The following is an 18,712-nucleotide window of genomic DNA, read 5'->3' on the forward strand; positions in this document are numbered from 1 at the left end:
CATAATTTTACGATCATAAACTATAATTTAAGTTGGTGAATTTTCTATCCTCTGGAGGGCAGTATTACGACAAGAACAGACCGATTGCCAAAATCTTTAGAAGAAGAAGCGGCCTAATGCGCATGCTCGCGTTAAAGTCACACTTCCGGGATAGGGTTGTCGCTTTCCTAAGTTTCGCTGTCTATCTGTTTGGTGTGAGTAACAGAAAACTCTAGAGGAAGAATTCGTACTGGATTTTTTTTATTTATAAGGACAGTGTGGTCATTACAATAACCACAAAACGGACATTTCTTACAGTAAATACATAGGGAAATAAACTGTTGTTTTGCTGTTTAAAACTCCTGACTCGGCGTGAACGAAGTGATGCAACATGGCAGCAACTCCTCTCAGTAGTTGTTTTCTGTCAGCACTGAGGAGACAAGCTCGGTGTCAGAGCCGTGGACTTAACTCTTTGGCAGAGAGGACAGTCAGCCGGGTGTCCTCTACGGTAATATGTCACCACGGGGGAGCAGACGGAAACACAAGCCTGGATAGGAGACCCTCCGTGGAGTGGGATAGAAACAGTGGGCGGGACAGCAGCCGCTCTCCGGTCCTTAAGTCAGTCTCTGTGGGTTTGGGACTCTGTGGTGTGGCGCTGCTGGACAGTCAAAGAGACGAAAAAGAAAAGGACACAAGAGTCTCGCTTTCCAGGCGGTTTAGCGAACTCATTCTGCCCTCAGCTCGCTGTGCTTCTCCCTTTAAACCTGACAGCCCCCGGTATAAATACAACTTTATTGCAGATGTGGTGGAAAAGTCCACTCCAGCTGTTGTGTACATTGAAATCGTGGGCAGGTGAGTTGACTGAAAAGGTACCATATGGAATAGTTGACACGTGTTACATCAACTTCTGTGACCTAAGAATTAAATAAAGCCCAGCTGCAACTGTCAATGTTTATGATCATACCCCTTTTATAACTTTAGAAATTGTTATAGATGTTAGAACTTTTAATTTAACGATGTGAAACAGGAAAATAAGGAAATGGAATATTTGTAAAGGTGTAATCTGGAGATGTGTGGTATTTTGTGTATCTTTTTAAGATTTTATTTTAAGAATATCAGGTATCAGAATTGTTAGTTATTTTATGTCAAATATTAAGCTAACTCGACACTTTAGCAATAGATAGCCTTTTGTCATAACCCTAGCCTTAAGGGCCCCCAAAAGCCTCACTTTCCCTGGGAGGCAACTGATTTGTGGTCATGTGATTAACTTTGGGAAGTGCACATTATCAGAAGGAACAATGTGGGCCTGATCTTGAGTTCTCCTTTCTGTAGAGCTAAGATCAACTGTATTTACTGTTTTATTTTTATTTTTTACAGACATCCGTTTTCAGGAAGGGAAGTCCCCGTGTCCAATGGCTCTGGATTCATTATCAGCAGCGACGGCCTCATCGTCACCAACGCTCATGTTGTGGCCAACAAGAGAGGCGTCCGCGTGAAGCTCACCAATGGAGATACGTACAACGCCACCGTGCAGGATGTCGATCCTGTGGCCGACATCGCTACCATCAAAATCACTGCGGGGGTGAGAAGCAAACTACAATCATCACTTCTTAAGAAACTGTTTGTTTTCATCTTAATGGATCCACCTTTGCATCGAGCACAGAGGCAGAACAGGTCATCAATATAAATGGCATAATCATTGAATGAAAATTGTTATAAATAAGGTTAGAAAAAGGACAACAGTTGACTTCTTCTCAAACCTGAAACAGGAGAATTGCTTGTATTCGACATCAGACAATTGAACAATCCATTAAATAACATATCAAATGAAACCCCTGTACTGCCAGTGAAGAAAGATTGAATCTTTTGCATGAGTTGAGTTGTTCCTTAGCAAATGACAAAGCTGTGATTCATACAGTTTACTAAAAGACTACTGCTGCAAAACTAATGAAAGGTCTTCTGTTATTTCCACTGAAAAGCCGTACTGTGATAGTAGAACTAAAGGCCAATCCAACTACTTAAAAATAGAGCACGGAGCTAACATCATTGACTCATTGCAGCAAGAAAATCTACAATAGGAAGCTCTTTTATTTGGGAAGTATGACCTGTGAGCAGTCAGTATGTACCCGCTTAACTGCTCTTTCTCTGCCCTGACATTAGAATCCTTTACCCACGCTCGCCCTCGGCCGGTCGTCTGACATTCGGCAGGGAGAGTTTGTGGTGGCCATGGGAAGCCCATTCGCTTTAAAGAACACAATCACGTCGGGGATCGTCAGCTCGGTGCAGAGAGGCAGCAAGGAGCTGGGCCTGTCCAACCCCAACATGGAGTACATCCAGACTGATGCAGCCATAGATGTTAGTATTCTGCAGCACTGTGAGAGTTTAAGATAAATGAACTAACACGATTAGTTATGTTTGCAACTGTAACATTTGAAAATGATGTGGGCAGAGAAATGTGTTTGGGTAAAAATACACTTTTTATTCCATTGGGGTTTCTATTGGGGCTCTTTTTCAGTTTACAAATGACTCCTGACGCCATGTGTGACTGTTTCTTTTTGCAGTTTGGAAATTCTGGAGGTCCCCTGATTAACTTGGTGAGTCACACATTCTGTTTAAATGTTAGTCATCAAATTCAAATGTCACCAAACCTGTTTAGACTGCGGTGGTGTGTAATGTTAAAATGGACAGCCGGTTTTCAGGTTATTAAATGGACAGTAAATATATGAAATAATATAACAAATTGTTCCATCAGGCAACTTTTTTTCTACGGTTACAGGATGTTTGAGTTGACAGTTTGAATTTGATGTTTGATTTTTCTTTTGTACAAAAATTATCAGAGTTGGAGTCTATTGACTGATTGAAGTTCCTGGACTTTGGCAGCCAAATAACACATTGTTGCACAACACTATCTGTTCTCTCTTTTCTCCACTTAGGACGGAGAAGTCATCGGTATCAATACCATGAAGGTCACTGCAGGGATCTCCTTTGCTATTCCGTCCGATCGACTGAGAGTATTTCTTGATCAAGCTGCAAAGAAAAAGAGTAAGAACAGGCCAAGAATCAAAAGCAAACACCCCCTGGTCTTTATGTCGTCCATATTCTCTTTAGCGTCCAACTGTTCTCTCTTATAACATATGCTTTTCCACTCTCTGTTTTCTCTGAATTTTATCAAAGCTTCTTGGTTTGGAGAGTCAGAGACGAAGCGGCGGTACATCGGTGTGATGATGCTGACGCTGACGCAGAGGTAAGAGCTTCACAAACAGAAATGCAAGCCGTGATTTAAGTAACGTCAGAGCGTCTAAAACCAGATGTGTTTCTGCTCTTTGCATCAGCATCATTGCAGAGTTGAAGTTGAGAGACGCGTCCTTCCCAGACGTGACACATGGCATCCTGATTCACAAAGTGATCACGGGCTCGCCATCTGACAGGTAAGCAGAACAAGCAACGGATGATGAGGGCGAACAATGAAGGAAGCTTCTTGCTCTTGAAGTTTCAAAGTGTTTCCCTACAGCCACTGAATATTAACACATCCCACATGGCTGATACAGAGTTATATGGGGGCTGCTATGCATAATTTATAGACATTGCATGATATGGATGTTGTACACTGATCCCCGATGAATAATACTTTCAGAACTGTCACCTAAATGTTTGTTTCAGATAAATATTGACATTCAAACATGCTGTTACACATGTAGAGTAGATTTGTATAGAGGATAAGCAATTAAGCCTGAATGATGTGCTGCTGTAACCGTCTGTATTGTCGTACCTGCTTCAGAGCGGGCATGCTGCCAGGAGACATCGTGTTGGAGATTAACGGAGTGAAAGTGAACACCGCAGAGGAGATCTACACGGCCGTCCGCAGCAGCGACAAAATCACCATGGTGGTGCAGAGAGGACAGGAGCTGCTCCAACTGCAGATGACTCCGGAGTTCACAGAGTGACACTAACTGCAGTTTCACTTAACTTCCTGTTAGCCTGATGGACAGACGACATTGTGTACAAGAAAACTGTGAAACCTGATAGTGACTGTGGTCGGTTATAGTTTAATAAAGACTGGTGGAGTTTAGGAGCAATATTTATCAGTTCAAGTATTGCCTGGTTTTCTCAGTGTCTGAAGCAGTCTCTCTATTTGGTTGTTGTCTGTTTACTATAAGTGTTCAAATCGCCATGAACTTGTCAGCGCCGAGACTTAAATGGATAACCGCTCCAGTATTTATTCTATAAGTTTCTATGACTACAATAAACAAATTTTTCTACCTCTAAGTGTTTTGTCTTTAGTAATGTACCAAGAACAAGTGAACTGCATGTTAAAGAAACCTGAAACAATGCACTTTATTAAAGCCATTTAATGTTAGACGGCAACAAGAAGCATGATAGACCCAACAATATGTTATGGATCAATGGTATTAAATTGACTACCATTAACTGAGCAAACAAGTCTGACAACGCACGTATGCTACTATGATGACAATGACACACAAGTAAAATATGAACTGTTGAGATCCCACTTATTTGAACTTGACTGTTTGAGAGTGTCACACAGTTAAAACCATAAAACATGAGTTCAGTCATGTTGAAGGGAAAAGAATTCTGCATGATGAGAAGCAAACCAAAGGTGAAGTTACTCTCGGTGTGAGAGTACGAGTCAAAGCTGTGGAGCCTTACTGAGTAAATTAACTGTCCCTGGCATATGTACAGAAACACACTTACAGTAAAGTAATACAGTGACATGTACTGGACTGCTACACAATTAAATGCATTTACCTCAAAGACTGATAGCTATTAAATGGAGAACATTCAAACCAGCTAAGGTTTAAACAATATGTTCATACGTCTGGACTAAAGACATCTTGTTAGGTACGAGTACTACAACATACAAGTATGGGAGGAAAAATAAAATTGTTCAAATCCCATTAAAATGACTTTAAAAAGGCTTAATATATATTGCTGGTAATATTTTTCTTTTTAAGAAAATATAAATTGTGCGACTGAAGCTTACAATACACTGCTGGCAGTAGCGCCAGGTTCTGTGGTGACCTGCTGGAAGGGGGTCACATGTCGAGGCGCTGTGTGCTGAGAGACTCCCCGGAGGAGAGACGAAAAACAAAACGAAGGACGACAGTTGGACATCTCAGGATGCCTGAATCCCTTGCACCAAAAACCCAGATGCTGCTATGGTGTTTGTCACGGTGGAATGCTGCAGATATCACATGATGTGCACAAACAGCAGCCAAACTATAGTCAAACTCATACACATACATAAATAAGGGGCAGAGGGGTGGGGTTAGGTAGGTGGGGCAGGGAGGAGGGTCTTTGAGAGGGAGAAATTGTAGTGTCCAGTCTAGTTCAGCAGTGAGCAGGCTAAGCATTGACTCAATTGACGTGGTCCAGAGCACGCAGAAGCTCCTCCCCCTGCAGCAGGTACTGACGGCCCTGTAAAGGGGCGTTGACCTCGCAGTCGTCGCGGGTGAGCTGCGGCAGGGTGAACAGGGAACTGGTGCCCTCTGACGTGCTGCCCAGCAGGCGACTCGCCATATCTAAGAGAGAATAAGATACGCAAGAGTTATGAGTCTGTTGAGGTTTTGTTTCAGGCAACAGTCTTAAATCGTTTCAACACTTTGATCACCTGAAGGCAGCAGAAGTATGGTCCGGGTTGTCCCTGACCCTGAGGGCTTCAGCTTCTTGCCCTGCTCCGGTTGCTCCTGTGGCAGAGTCCCCTGAGGGAATCATCAAATACAGACACTCAAACTCCCAATCTGTAAATATAATACAAGATCTATCAATCTAAACGGATGTGGAGGACTTACCTGTCCAATCATCTTTTGTATGTCACCCAGTTTCCTTTTGCGCTGTGTGTTCTGAGCTGCCAGGGTCCTGAGAGCGACTTCTTTGTCCACCTGTGGGGTGCTGCAGCGCGACAACAGCGATTAGCTTATTACAAAAAGCAATATAAAGAGGCGATAAAAATGGACTGCTTGAAAATTTTACCTCCTAGAAATGACGGTGGCAAGAAGAGGGGCGTTTACTGGCTCAGGTGGAGCTGGGGAAGCCGTGCGGCTGCCCGGTGAGCTGAATGGAGAGCTGGGATAACTGTGGATCTCCTGTGTGACGCTGGCTGGAGGACTCTCGAGGGCTTTGACCGGTGCACAAGTTAGAGGCTCGTCTGGACTCAGACTGCGCAGCTGGAAGTCATCGTCAAAGGGGATGTAGGGAGCCAACATCTCCAGGTCTAGTCCTTCCATTGCCTGAAGGAGAGAAAAAAGGGTCTGATGAATCTGAACACAGTGAACTCTATTTAACTTCATTTGAATCAACAGCATCTCCGGGCATTATTACCTGTGTGTTAAAAGGGGTCTTAGGTTGTGGATCAATGGCAAACAGCTTCTCCACCAAGTCTAGTTTGAAATCTGAGCTCATCTCTGAATCCATGGGCAAACAAAAGTCCATCGAAGTGTCACCCTTTAGAGAAGAGAGGTCAGAGGTCATCTGTCTGTCAGAAGAGCTGATCGTGTGTACTGTTAAATGGCAGTAATTCACTCAGTCTTACCTCAGAGGAGCTGGGGCTGGTCGTCTTAGAGGACGTGGTTGCGGCGTAGTCCTCGGCTTTTGCATCCTTGGAGGTGGTGGTGACATGGACAGGCTCGCTGGGCGGCAGAGGAGAGAGAGGAAGAGCCAGCTTGTCGCTGGTGGATGGAAGCATGACATCATTGTAGAGAGGGACTTCCTTCATCAGGTGGATCTCTGAATCTGAAGCAGAAGACAAAAGACAGTTAGAATCCTTTCACCCAGGATATTAAGTATTGTTTTGTATATATGAGGGCACGAACCAGGGCAGCTGAAGTCCAAAGAGATGATTGTATCACCTGCAGCGGGTGCCAGCAGGGTGAGAGCCTCAGGCTCTTCCTTCAGCTGGTCATACAGGCTGGGCAGCGGCCGGACCTCCACTGTCTGCGTGAAAAGTTTGACCACATCCAGCTCTGGGCCCTTCTCCTCCTCTTCCTTGAGCAGAGGTGGAGACATGTCGGACTGAATGCTCTCGACTTCAGCCTTTTCTTCTTCCTGCTGCTTCTCCTCCTTTATCGCCTTCACATCCTCAGTCTGCTCCAAGGACAAGATGAGCTTCTCCTCCTGGATGCCACTGAGACACAGTAATGCAGGTGTGAGACCGAGTCGTAAACAAAGCAAACACACTCCTGAAGACACTGATTCTTGTAACAGTCTTTATAGTACCTGAGCACAAAGTTGACACAGACGACACACTGCGGCTGAGAGTTCTTGTTGTTGTAGATGACTGTGGCTTGGGTTTCCACCCACACGAAGCCTCCTCTCTTAGCCAACATCCGGTACTGGCCTGTGCTGACCTGGCCCTTTGCAAACACTGAGAGCAAAGACACACAATAAGTTACAAAGATTAAGACATTTGGTTGAAGATTTTTTTGTGGATTTAAGAACAAACTTTAAATTAAGCTCTTGAGTTTGGTGCTTACAGTTGTGATGAGTCTTTGTGAGATGGTCTGAGTCCAGAGCGTGATAGTACTCATACACAGATCGATTCAACAGGTCCTCTGGATCATACCCCATGAGCTCAGTGATCCTGGACAAGCAAAAAACAAAGGATTAAACCAACCCGTTATTGACCCATTGATTTAGCGAGTTGTAGTATCCACACTGACCACAAGGTGTCTCTCAGTGACTGTGTGAGAACTCCTTGAGTACCATGCCAATGTACAGTAGGATCCATGCTAAGCTTCTTAAACACTCGCTCGTACAAACTCACCTCTCGTCACAATACGTGAACTTCATGTCCATTGTGTGGCGACTGAGGAAGGTCTTGGTGTCCAGAGGGACCTCGATGTTGGATGGGTGGGGGATGGGGTCACAGATCAGAACCAAGTAAGGGACAGGTGGCTCCTTCCGCCCATTGGGAGTCTCCTCAGTGTTGCTGTCGTATACCTGAACATGACCTGAGCACTGGAGCACCTGGAGAGGCACAACAGGAGAGTCTTATCCAAAGGTTTGAATGTTTTAAGTGTGATGGACTACAATAAGATTTGCACACGGGATATTATAACATTTCCAAGAGGACATTTCTTCACTGATTCCCCTGCAGCCTACCTTCCATGTGGCTGATTTGACGTTGACCGTGCGGCCCCTGCTTGTGAGAGTGCATTTCATTCGGAGGAAGAAGCTGCGTTCTGTGTTTGGTTCCTTCGCCTTTTTGGATCCTGAAATCACATGAGCAGGAAGAGAGTCAGTTAAAAAAGGGAAACTAGCGTCTTGTGTTGTTTTTTCAATGTTCCAACTGCCTCAGCTATAAAGACATATAACTTAGTGTTGTATTGTAAAATTTTGCCAACTGCCAGCAGTGAACATTTGCATTCAAAAGCATTAGGCTGTAAAAGTTTTGCTCTGTGGTCAAAAAGGAAAATAAAGGAAGTGGAGGTGCGAGCCGTTGTGGCTGAGATACAATTAGTGTGTACTGGGTGCATGGCAAGGAAAAAGCAAAAGATGTTTAGGAGCACATTTAAAAAGGAAGTGATGGAAATGAAACAAGCAAATTCAAAGCACCCACATAAAGTCAGGCAAAGACCTGCAAAACAGGAAATGTGCCATTACTGTCGCTCTCTGTGTCAGTAATGCAGAGTGAAAGTCACTGAAGCCCAAAAAGTAGCTGAATCTAATCACTTTGACCTCATGACTGAACCGGGTAAATGATAACTTGTTCTGACAGCCTGCTCGTCTGAACCTGCCAGCTCACAGTGAAGCTGAGCACTCTGCTTATTGGAGCACCGGCACACCTGACAGAGTGCAAGCATGTGGCCGTCTCTGCACAATTAGACAGGTCCTAAAAGGTGACACTGCTCGCAGTGGTTGTCCCTCACCTGTTCTGTGGACCAGCATCTCCCTCAGCTCCTCCTGGTCGCAGGGATGTATGTAGTCAAGCACACTGTGTCCTGTCAGGTCGAACTGCAGCAGAGAGAGGGAGGAGAGGATCATCTACATGTAAATGCAGCTTTTGTTATATTTAGAAGTCTAACTCTTTTACCGAGCATATTACATTCTTTTCAATGCGGACACACAGCAGGTCAAAACACACCAACCTGTGCCAGCCCGAGGCACTTGTTGACATTCTCAGAGAGATAGATCATATCTCCGTCTTCAGAAAGCACCATGAGGAAGCCGTCCAGAGCTTTTAGGTAGGAGCTGTTTAGCTGCTCATCAAGCTCTTTTTGTTCCTCTGCCGTTAGCTCATCTGGAGGAGATAACAAAGAGGGGAGGAAAGGGGAGCGAGAGAGATGAAGAAGGTAAAAAAGAGCATGAGAAAATTTGAATTTCCAAACTTTCCAAAGACACCTGGTTACAGCACAGAAAACTGCAACACAGAGAAAACACGCCGTACCCACATGTGTATCTGTAAAGAGATCTATATCTGTGTTTGCGTCATGCAGCTCCTTAGAGAAGCTGACTCAGTGTTTAACCATCGTTTTTCTTCCAGCAGCAGCAGCATCTCAACGTGTGCTCACTTTTTCTTACAACTCCTCCAGAATATCCATATTTTATCTTTAAATTATGATTCCACAGTGAATCATCAAAACAATTAGTTCTAATGTGGCTTCTAAGATAATAAAGACCAATAAGGACCTGTAAACTATAGTTACTGACCGGTGCTGAGCAGCTTCCTCATGCGCAGGTAGCTGATGGTGAGCCTCATTATCGAAGCCTTGTCGAGGCTGGAGCGGACACTGTGGGGCAGGGGCAGCTCCTGGGCCAGCTCGTAGAACACCTCCGACTCCTTCCCACGCCGACATCGCGCTGCATCCCTCGACTTCTCCTTCCTCCGCTCCGCGCTCACTCTGCGGGAGACAGGTGGCGCTGGGTCAGACACAGCCTGAACACAAACTGGTTTTGATCCCACCAGGCACACTACAAACTCTGACATCCCTCCTCCCTGACTGAGCGTGTGTGCAGAGTCTGCAGCAGCTGGAGTCCGCAACAAACAGGCTCACAGCCCAGCTGCTGTCTGGACCCCCGTCAGACTCATTTTCATACATTGCTGTCTGCGACCGTCTTATTGGCTTCTGACCAAAGAAAAGGAGACCGGCCCCTCAGAGTGATTGGCTGCGAGGCAGAGCATGGGTTCTCCTGTCTGTCTGTTGGTGCACAGCCAAACTACATTGACACACAAATCACTGTGACATTTATGAGCCTGGCTCAACTGATGTGCAAAAGGGAGAAAAGCGGCACCAACACAGCGGGCACACAAGAACAGAGAGAGGGACACCTTCGACTAACAGCGCAAACCTGCATTTAACACACAGAAGCTTCCCTCATAACTTCTAACTGTGTGTACTAGCTTCTCTTTAGATCTAATGGAAACTCACCACAGAGCAAACTCTGTCTTAGACCTTGAAGTACTTTTAAAAAAGTACAGCAGGTTTTAATAGGACACAATGACGAGTGCAATTCAGTATAAATGGAAAATTGGCTTTAAAGCTGAGCACCGACTTGTGTTTGTGAAACTCACAGGACCACTTACAGAAATAGACCGGCCAAGTGTTCGACATAATTGCAATAGTCATCCCGACGGCCGCCAGATACATTAATCCCCTCTGCCGAAGCACGACCTCGTAACCTCAAATACATTTAGACGACACTGGACGATAATCACGACAAAAAGGATGGCAGTTCAAAAGCCCTTGGCTCCGAAATGAACACCTAATTGAAATTGATCTGTTGTGCACTTACAACATGGACCAAGGCCACATTGTTATTTAAGGCTCTCTAACAAGAAAATGGACCAGTTAAATACATTTAGCAGGCAGTGTATCAATTTACCTGGCAGGGCTGGAGACAGAGAGGGGGAGGGAATCAAAGGTTTCCCCCCAAAACAAATGACAAAATGAGTCCTTTGGGGTAAAACAAGCGTGTCCTGACAGTGACCTTTGCCTGGAAATCACCAATGTGAGTGAGGATTTTGTGTGCAGAGCATTGCTGAGGACAAAGGTGAACATGAGAGTTGTAAAACTCAACAGAAAAGAAACAAAAAGATGAAACGGAAACCACTTTCAACATTGTAAATTTCAGAAACAAATAAAAAACCTGACGCAAACTTCTGCAGATACAACTTATGTGCAATTAAGGTTATTTATAGTGCAAATACCGAACATCCTCCTCCTCCAGATGTTTATATATACTCCAATATAAACACATTTCAGCTCAGTCTGTCATTACCGCAACAAGCACCAGCGTACAATCATCCACATGTTTGACCATTTGTCAATACCCATTGACAAACATTAACATTATCTTCTGTTGGAGCATTGAGCAACAAGCCCTGTGTTTAAGTGTGACTTTTGGCTCGGTCTGTATAACAGCCATCACCACCATCCTTCTACAACCATGTTAAAAACCCTCCCAAATGATTAACAAGCTAAAGCACACACAGAACAAATGGGGAGAGTCCTCTCGCTAAGCTACTGGCTAAGCTTCTGATGATCTAATGACAGATAAACTCCAGGCTTGTTTTTAACAGAGGCCCCTCTAGGATGTTAGATGACCGAGTAGTACACATGATTCTTCTGTCGTCACTGCATCCCATTATGTCACTAGATGTTATGCAAATCCTGTTCACATGAAGCTTAGTTACTGACTGAACATTAAAAGGTACAACACAGAGGAGGACATTTAACTAAGCCTACACTCAACACGAAGAACAGTACGATGTTTGAGCCATTGCTTTTTACTATAATATCAAAGCACTAGATAAACATTCAAATTATAAAATAAGCACATATCTGTGCAGGTGTTTTACCCTTTAAGACAACTTTCAAACTTAAATAAAAGCATGAAAACCGCGGAAATAAATCACAGCCCTTGATGTTAAAACAAAGGCGAGCACAGAGGCCACCGTTACATAACCCTATAAATGCACATGGTCATCCATGCCCAGCAGCGCTGCTTCACATGACTCCCTGCATAGTTTGCCATTTCGTTTGCTTTAATTAGTTTTGTATTATAATAAGAATGAGTTCAATTATGTAAACAAAACTTTTAATGAGTGAGTTGGCGATTAAGAGGAAAACAGCGTTTGTGTATTTGGTAACTAGGGGCTGACCTATTTCACTGGAGAAATGTTCTCACTGTCTGTCAGCTCTGTTTAGTGCAGCAGTAAATATTGTCTTATCTGTTATATAATCCAGGCCAGGGAAACACCACAACTGCTACACAAATTTGGAAGAAAAGCAAAGCAACACTGAAATTAAACCGCTTTTACAGACTAATGAACGACATTTTGAAAGCAGCATGGTAGCAAGAAGAAGATTGTTCGATAAAATGTTTGATTGTGTCACTGGTTGCGCTGTATGTAATTGCACAGGTAAATAACTAATATGGCTGAAAATACTGTTTAAACGGAGTGTAATCAATTTAAACAACAAATTATTAGGCTATGACCTGTCAGAGAGCGACAGCACCCACACAGTCTAACTGTCATCAGTTCTCCCTCCACTTGTTTGTGTTTTGCATGCACCATGTGGTCGTAGTGACGCCAATGCTGCTCTAGTTGCTGAAATGTAGTAGTGTATCTGACGTATCTGCAGGCTGGGATAACAACCATCTACTCAGCATACCACAGAGTACAGATACAGCAGTATGGTAATGGTGCAGACCCACTTTAATGTGTTATAAAACTCACCTGTTTTAATTATTTTGAAGCTTAAAGTTACGTATAATTACAGGCGTGCCATCTTCAAGGAACAGATGGAAGTGGTTACCTATGTGTTGGTGTCACCTCTGGTCTTCAACCAGACATCCATTGACATGTCACTGTGTTTGTTGTGTCGGTGCCTTCTGGATAATTTGCCATGCAAATAACGGACAAACAACATGTCTCACTATGCGGTTAATTGTACTCACAGACCAAACTCCGGTGTTATTACTAGAAATATAGTATTATATAATGTCAGCGATTAGTAACAGATATCTGTGTTTACCCTGCCATACCTGGCTTGATAGCTCGTTCAGTGTTTGTCACACATTGATAAGTTTTTGCATTAAGTGCAAAGCTTGCTGTCCCACCAGAGACGCTATTTTCCTAAAACTCTCTTAATATGTTTCTTCTAATAAGAAAACAACTCTGGTCAACTACCACCATAAATAGAATCACATTCTGTGGGAAACAATGTGGTTAACAACAGTTTAACTTGCTTTTAAATAACAAGCCAATTATCCTCTGGCATAAACTGTATAACTTTAGCCTTTGCCGTCCCCTCATTCTTCCTCAGTTTCAACCTATGGTCCAAACACTGGCTCCAAAATAAAACATCGCAGCGGCCATAATGTCTAACTTGAGTCCTTCAAAAAGGCAATCCACAAACCAATGAGGGATTTTACGATGGCTAGGTGTGCACAAAGCAAATAAGCCCTGGCTCTAAAACAGCCTTTCATATCCTTTGATAATAGAGCATCTTACAGGTGTTTGCAAACAGCCAATCTTATAACAGGTGAGTTGTTCGGTTGCACCACAGAAGTGTGACTCAACAACAGAAGCTGCTAGGTGTGTGAGAGGGTACACAGTGAGGAAATTAATCAGAAGGACGCCTTGATAAATAGAGTGGTTCAGTGTATGTTGTTTTAAATAAAAGGAAGCAATTATCAAATATAATTCATGAGGATAAATATTGTCTGAATGAAACACTCTGTCATGGCTCAGCCTAGTTTATCCTCATACAAAGTGCACAGTTCACAGTATAACAGCAATTTACTGCTTCTAACGGGGAAATAGTTAAAACTTGTTCCTCTCTACTGGGAGGTCTTGACCTGGCAAGTCTGACTCACCCGATGAGGACTGTAAAAATCTTCTTCCGAGCCTTTGAGCATTTTACTATTTCAGACTTTCCATGTGCTGCCTCTTACAACCCTTTATCTCTAATGTGTGTTCAAAGAAAAATATGGACTTTGGAGAGCTCAGAATATTACTTTTGCACATAGTGACCTATGCTTTGTATGACCATATCCCTTGAGGATTCATTCAAATACCAAAAAATTATAATTGTGCTAGATTCTTTTGGGTTGTACTACAAACGCAATTCTGCAGGAAATGGGATTACCGGAGTGAAAAAGCATTTAAGCCCTTAAACCTTCAATGAGGAGTTTCTAGCTGGTTAGAGTCTTTTTTAAAGATCTTTTTTTAGCTTTTTTTGGCCTTTATTTTAGAGAGAAGACAGTGGATAGTGCCCGAAACAGGGGAAGAGAGAGTCATGTGGCAGAGGGCCATGGGTGGGAGTTGAACCGGGCCGCCGCATCGAGGACTATAGCCTCTGTAAATGGTTGCCGATTTAACTGCTGAGCTAAACCGGCGCCCAAACAGTCTCAATTTAATACTGACTATATGACAAAAGCATACCAGCTGATCAGCTACAAGACTTACCATAGCTTTAAAGAAATTCTTAAAGCAGGCTACAGAGTCAGATGCTGACGAAGCAATTAATAGCATGTAGACTCAAAGAGCTTATGTTTACCTTTTCCCGAGCAAAGTTTCACACCGAGTATGTTAGCCACTTAAAAGAAAGCATACTAAACGCGCATGGACAGGACGGAATCAGCAAAGAGATAAGAGATGTCCACGGCAAAAACAACACAAGTTTCTCAAAGCTGCTTTAAATGAAACTTCAGACAGGCGGACACAGCACTGACTTAATCTCAGCTCAGATTTTACGTTTACACTAAAGTCAAAGTTTTTAATCTTAAACCATCTATGCTTTTGACCGCTACCTTTCATTACAGCTGACCAAAAAGATATGGTTGTCTCTCAATTCCAAAGTATATTAAATAGATTTAGTGGTTCTTAGTGGCAATTTGGCATCTGATGACAGAAACATAGTTTCTATTTATCAGTACTTATTGACAGACAGTGGCAGTCAGTGAAAAGGAATCATACCACAAGTCCAAATATAAATCCAGATTAAGGTACGGACAATGAGTCAAATAACAGCATACTTGAATGTGGGATATGTTGAAGACATGATGACGGTTTTGTTTTAATACTTCCTTCCTTGAATTGTTCACAAGACGCCCTGTAAAAGCCATTTTAATCTGATCTCTAACTCCAGAAAACAGCCTGGTATACTTTTTTAGTCTTTACCTTCCACTGAAGAGCCACAATCCTTTATCACTTCCTTCGTATCAGTCTCCACTTTCATTTTAAAAACACAACAACAATAACAAACTCTAATTGCAGAAAGCAGTGATTTTGTAGTCTGATAAAGCAATATCATGCCCCTATTTTCTTTATTTTTGTCTTCCACCACAAAATACATACCAAGAGAAATCTGTGCACAGACAAAACATGCCTTTACCCTGCACTGGCAAGTTTGTTTTTCAAGTTCAAACTAGCCTGCACACAAAGGGTGATTGTACTTAACTATCTCAGGGCAAGCTTCAAACTGAAGTGAATCGGTACACATTGGCCACTCCTATTGACGTCAAGCCTGGGTGATTAAGAGATGAGACAGAAATCATACCAAGGCACCTCAGAGAGGCGAGCCAAATCTGAATCAAACCAGGCAACAACTCTTAAATTTTACCCTTAGATTACAACAAACACATATTCATTGACACTAGAACAGATTCTGACCCTTTAACCAGACTTAAATGCTATATTTAAATTGGCCTAGCCACTTAAATGAATAAAGCCGATAGGTCAATCGCATGCTGTCTACCAATTATTTATCTTAACTAGCAGGTCCAATTTGGCACAAGTGCGTGACAAAGGACAGCCATACTAAGAGAAGAAAACAACAACACAGTGGAAATATACCATGTAGGATGAAACAAAAAGCACCCATTTCTAGTTATCATGGTTATAAGATCATTTCTTGGTCTTGCAACTTGTGTTACTATTAGGACCCTCTGAATCTGGACAGTATGTGTTCACCTAAGCTGGAACCAGCACTTTTGTGTTGTTCTGCACACAAACATCGAAGTATAATTCATCACCTGTCTGCATATTCAATGTGATTTCTTTGATAGAATACTTTGCTGGATGCAGAGTGTGAGCACAACCTAGAAACTGTTCCTATACAGCCAATACCAATTACAGTGTTTTTACAAAGGTATGTCAATAAACACACATCAACAACACATTAAAGTCACTGAAGGATTTTAAAAACCTCACAAATTGTTTAATCCAGTGACTATCCAGTAATCAGTCAGGCAAAATTTTAGTTGATATAGCCTGTGATGATCAATTAATATTCCATAACGATCAAACAAAACCTTATAGGACATGACCTAAATGTCTCTGATCATTTTTAAAGGCAATATCCCAACAATTGTACATTTTATAAAATCAGAAGTCTGATGAAGTCAGCTAATACCCTTATTTGACCTGAAACCAGGTGTTGCCCTGCACTGTCATATTGACATCAAAAGTTTCCAGAACACTCCTTTAATTTCGTTAATCAGAATCAGCTTTACTGGCCAGGTATGTACACATACAAGGAATTTGACTCCGGTTAAACTTTGCTCTCGAAGTACATTTAACATTAAATATTAAACTAATATGTACAAGCCCACGAAAGACAATAGTGCAAATATGAGGAGTGCAACGATGCTGAAAATAGACATGACTTTAAAAAAATATGTAATTATGTAACAGATGGGTTAATTTACATGAGGTAGATAATTTACATTAAAAAAAACCCCAGTGTGCATAGATTCATATCAGATGAGGATGATATTTACATGAATAAAATGTGTGTCCATGCAATGAGTTGAACAATAAACAGTTTTAAAGAAGACAAGAGATTAAATTGATGCTTTGTTACCAAACTGACAAACTTAGCAAGATTTTTCAGCAGTTTTCTCATATTTTTTTAACTTTCCACATAAAGTTTGAAACCAAGTTATATAATAATAATGATGTCTTCTCTAATAAATCTCTACCAAGTTGCCAGTACAAAAAATCCCAGAGAAATTCAAACCAAGTCTAGCTTCACGATCAAACCCTCAATATTTCATCAGACACAGCACACCCGTCTTCATCACTGCTCACAGGAGCGCTCGCAGCTTTTACTGAAAGCTGTCAATGTTGGCACATCAAACCAAACGTAACGCTACACCCCTTTAATAATGCAACTATAGCAGAATCAAGACAAATGTTAAGACCGTTAATGTTGCATGTAGACGTCTAACGATCACAAACAAAAACTAGCAACGTTGGCTTAGGAATGTAAAATAATTTTAAAGCAAACTTAATCAAGGTAAATAACCTGAAATCTTGTAGGGTACAAAGTTGCCCCAATTCACCAACGTTACCGTCAGTATCTTGTTCAGTAAACAGTCTACACGTTAGTTCTACAGCAGCTAGCTAGCTACTTTAGCCGCTGGCTAATGATAACAGCGTCGCTCGTAAACGCATTTTTCCGTCGAACAAACGCGCTAAACTAAGAGTTAACCTTGAGATACACTACATAATATCCCCCTTGGAGTAGATATAAAGTCCTAATTGATGACGAAAGTTGTTTAGTCAGCTCTTAAGCAACAAGAAAGCCTACTGTGTAGCATAAGCTAGCATTGACGTTACCTTTTCTTTTCGGGTACAATTCCTGTGTCCATGTCAGGACGAAAGACCTGAGTTGAGTCTCTCTATCGGTATCAAGCTGTATCCGGGCCCACCGAGAAATGAACCAAAATCCCACGGTTTTTCACAGATATGGATGCGTAAATCCTCAACCGAGTTACATACGACTTCTCGCTGTATATATTTCGTCAAAGAAATCAAGCTTTCATCCACTAAAAACAGCCCACTCGTCGGCTCTTCTTCAAAGCTAGTGCCACGCTGGTGAGAGGTTACGTGCCGAGACAATCACTGTGGAGGATCACTGGCTCCGCCCCCTGCCTGCTCCAGCACGCGCAGTCACATGCTTCTACCAGCGGGGACGCGCTAAGGAAACCTGAGAGATTCACCACACAGAAAACTAACTAATTTAAACGAAAGTTATAGTGTTAGGGGCACTTAAATTTAAGTATATGACACCAAAATAGCCATTACATGTTTATACGGATCAGAGTGCTATTCAAATCTATTTCGATTTAATAATAATACTCCTATCATGTTCCTAATGTATACTGTAATGTGTAAAAAACACAACATATTCCTACATTTCTAGAATTGAAGGTGTTCTGGGGTGTTTTACTGTTAAAGACCTTGTTTTGTTATGTCTCCAAGTGTACACAGGGTAGCAGGAAGGTGACCACTGCTACCCTTTTGTGTTTTTACCTTAGGTGCAAATTTGTCCTCTTCAGATTAAAAAATCAAAAACTGATTTTACAGAAATGACAACTTGTATCAGATTTAGGCTCTCTGTGCACTTCCTCTAACGCCACATCAACCAAGAGGCCCTACTTTGTCCCTCTGTCTCCAGTTCCACCCTTTCTGCCTAAACAGAGTTTTATATTTTTACCTAAATGAGTGGAAATAATTTTAAATTGGAATACAAAACACTTTTTTAAACACTAAAGGGTATTGTCGTAAATTTCAGCAGCTGCTTGTATGTAGAATCTATACATAATAGAAATTGATGTTCTTGGTTGATAACTGCCAACATTTTCCACAGCATGAGAGAGCTCTGATGTGATTTTTTATGATTATATTTAAAAAATGTTTTTAATATAATTGTTTTTAGAAAGTAGGTAAGGTAACACGTTTTCTCTATTATTGAGTGTAGAG

General features: G+C 42.1%; 2 protein-coding genes across 3 annotated transcripts; one reads left to right on the forward strand and one right to left on the reverse strand.

The window, feature by feature from the left end:
• Window positions 1-193: 193 nt before the first annotated feature.
• On the forward strand, window positions 194-4,234 carry LOC138590864 (serine protease HTRA2, mitochondrial-like). Its single transcript, XM_069661273.1, has 8 exons — window positions 194-831; window positions 1,357-1,561; window positions 2,140-2,334; window positions 2,541-2,573; window positions 2,913-3,021; window positions 3,154-3,223; window positions 3,312-3,407; window positions 3,758-4,234. The coding sequence occupies exons 1-8, from the start codon at window positions 371-373 to the stop codon at window positions 3,921-3,923; spliced, it is 1,335 nt and encodes a 444-aa protein (XP_069517374.1). The 5' UTR covers window positions 194-370; the 3' UTR covers window positions 3,924-4,234.
• A 76-nt stretch (window positions 4,235-4,310) lies between these two features.
• Window positions 4,311-17,825, reverse strand: hif1aa (hypoxia inducible factor 1 subunit alpha a). Of its 2 annotated transcripts, none has more exons than XM_069661271.1 (15): window positions 17,567-17,825; window positions 9,646-9,836; window positions 9,084-9,235; window positions 8,865-8,949; window positions 8,098-8,207; window positions 7,760-7,962; window positions 7,470-7,576; window positions 7,213-7,360; window positions 6,846-7,120; window positions 6,530-6,729; window positions 6,319-6,441; window positions 5,971-6,227; window positions 5,790-5,889; window positions 5,609-5,699; window positions 4,311-5,519 (listed from the first exon to the last, which is right to left on the reverse strand). In XM_069661271.1, exons 1-15 carry the CDS (start codon window positions 17,596-17,598, stop codon window positions 5,356-5,358), a joined length of 2,238 nt encoding a protein of 745 aa, XP_069517372.1. In that variant the 5' UTR covers window positions 17,599-17,825; the 3' UTR covers window positions 4,311-5,355. The 2 variants fall into 2 exon arrangements, with proteins under 2 accessions (XP_069517372.1, XP_069517371.1); XM_069661270.1 differs by having other exon boundaries at window positions 6,810-7,120.
• Between the last annotated feature and the right edge of the window lie 887 nt (window positions 17,826-18,712).

Source organism: Semicossyphus pulcher, unplaced genomic scaffold, assembly GCF_022749685.1.
Source record: "Semicossyphus pulcher isolate SPU_LCO1_2020_fin unplaced genomic scaffold, fSemPul1.0.p SCAF_14, whole genome shotgun sequence".
Classification (NCBI taxonomy): Eukaryota; Metazoa; Chordata; class Actinopteri; order Labriformes; family Labridae; genus Semicossyphus; species Semicossyphus pulcher.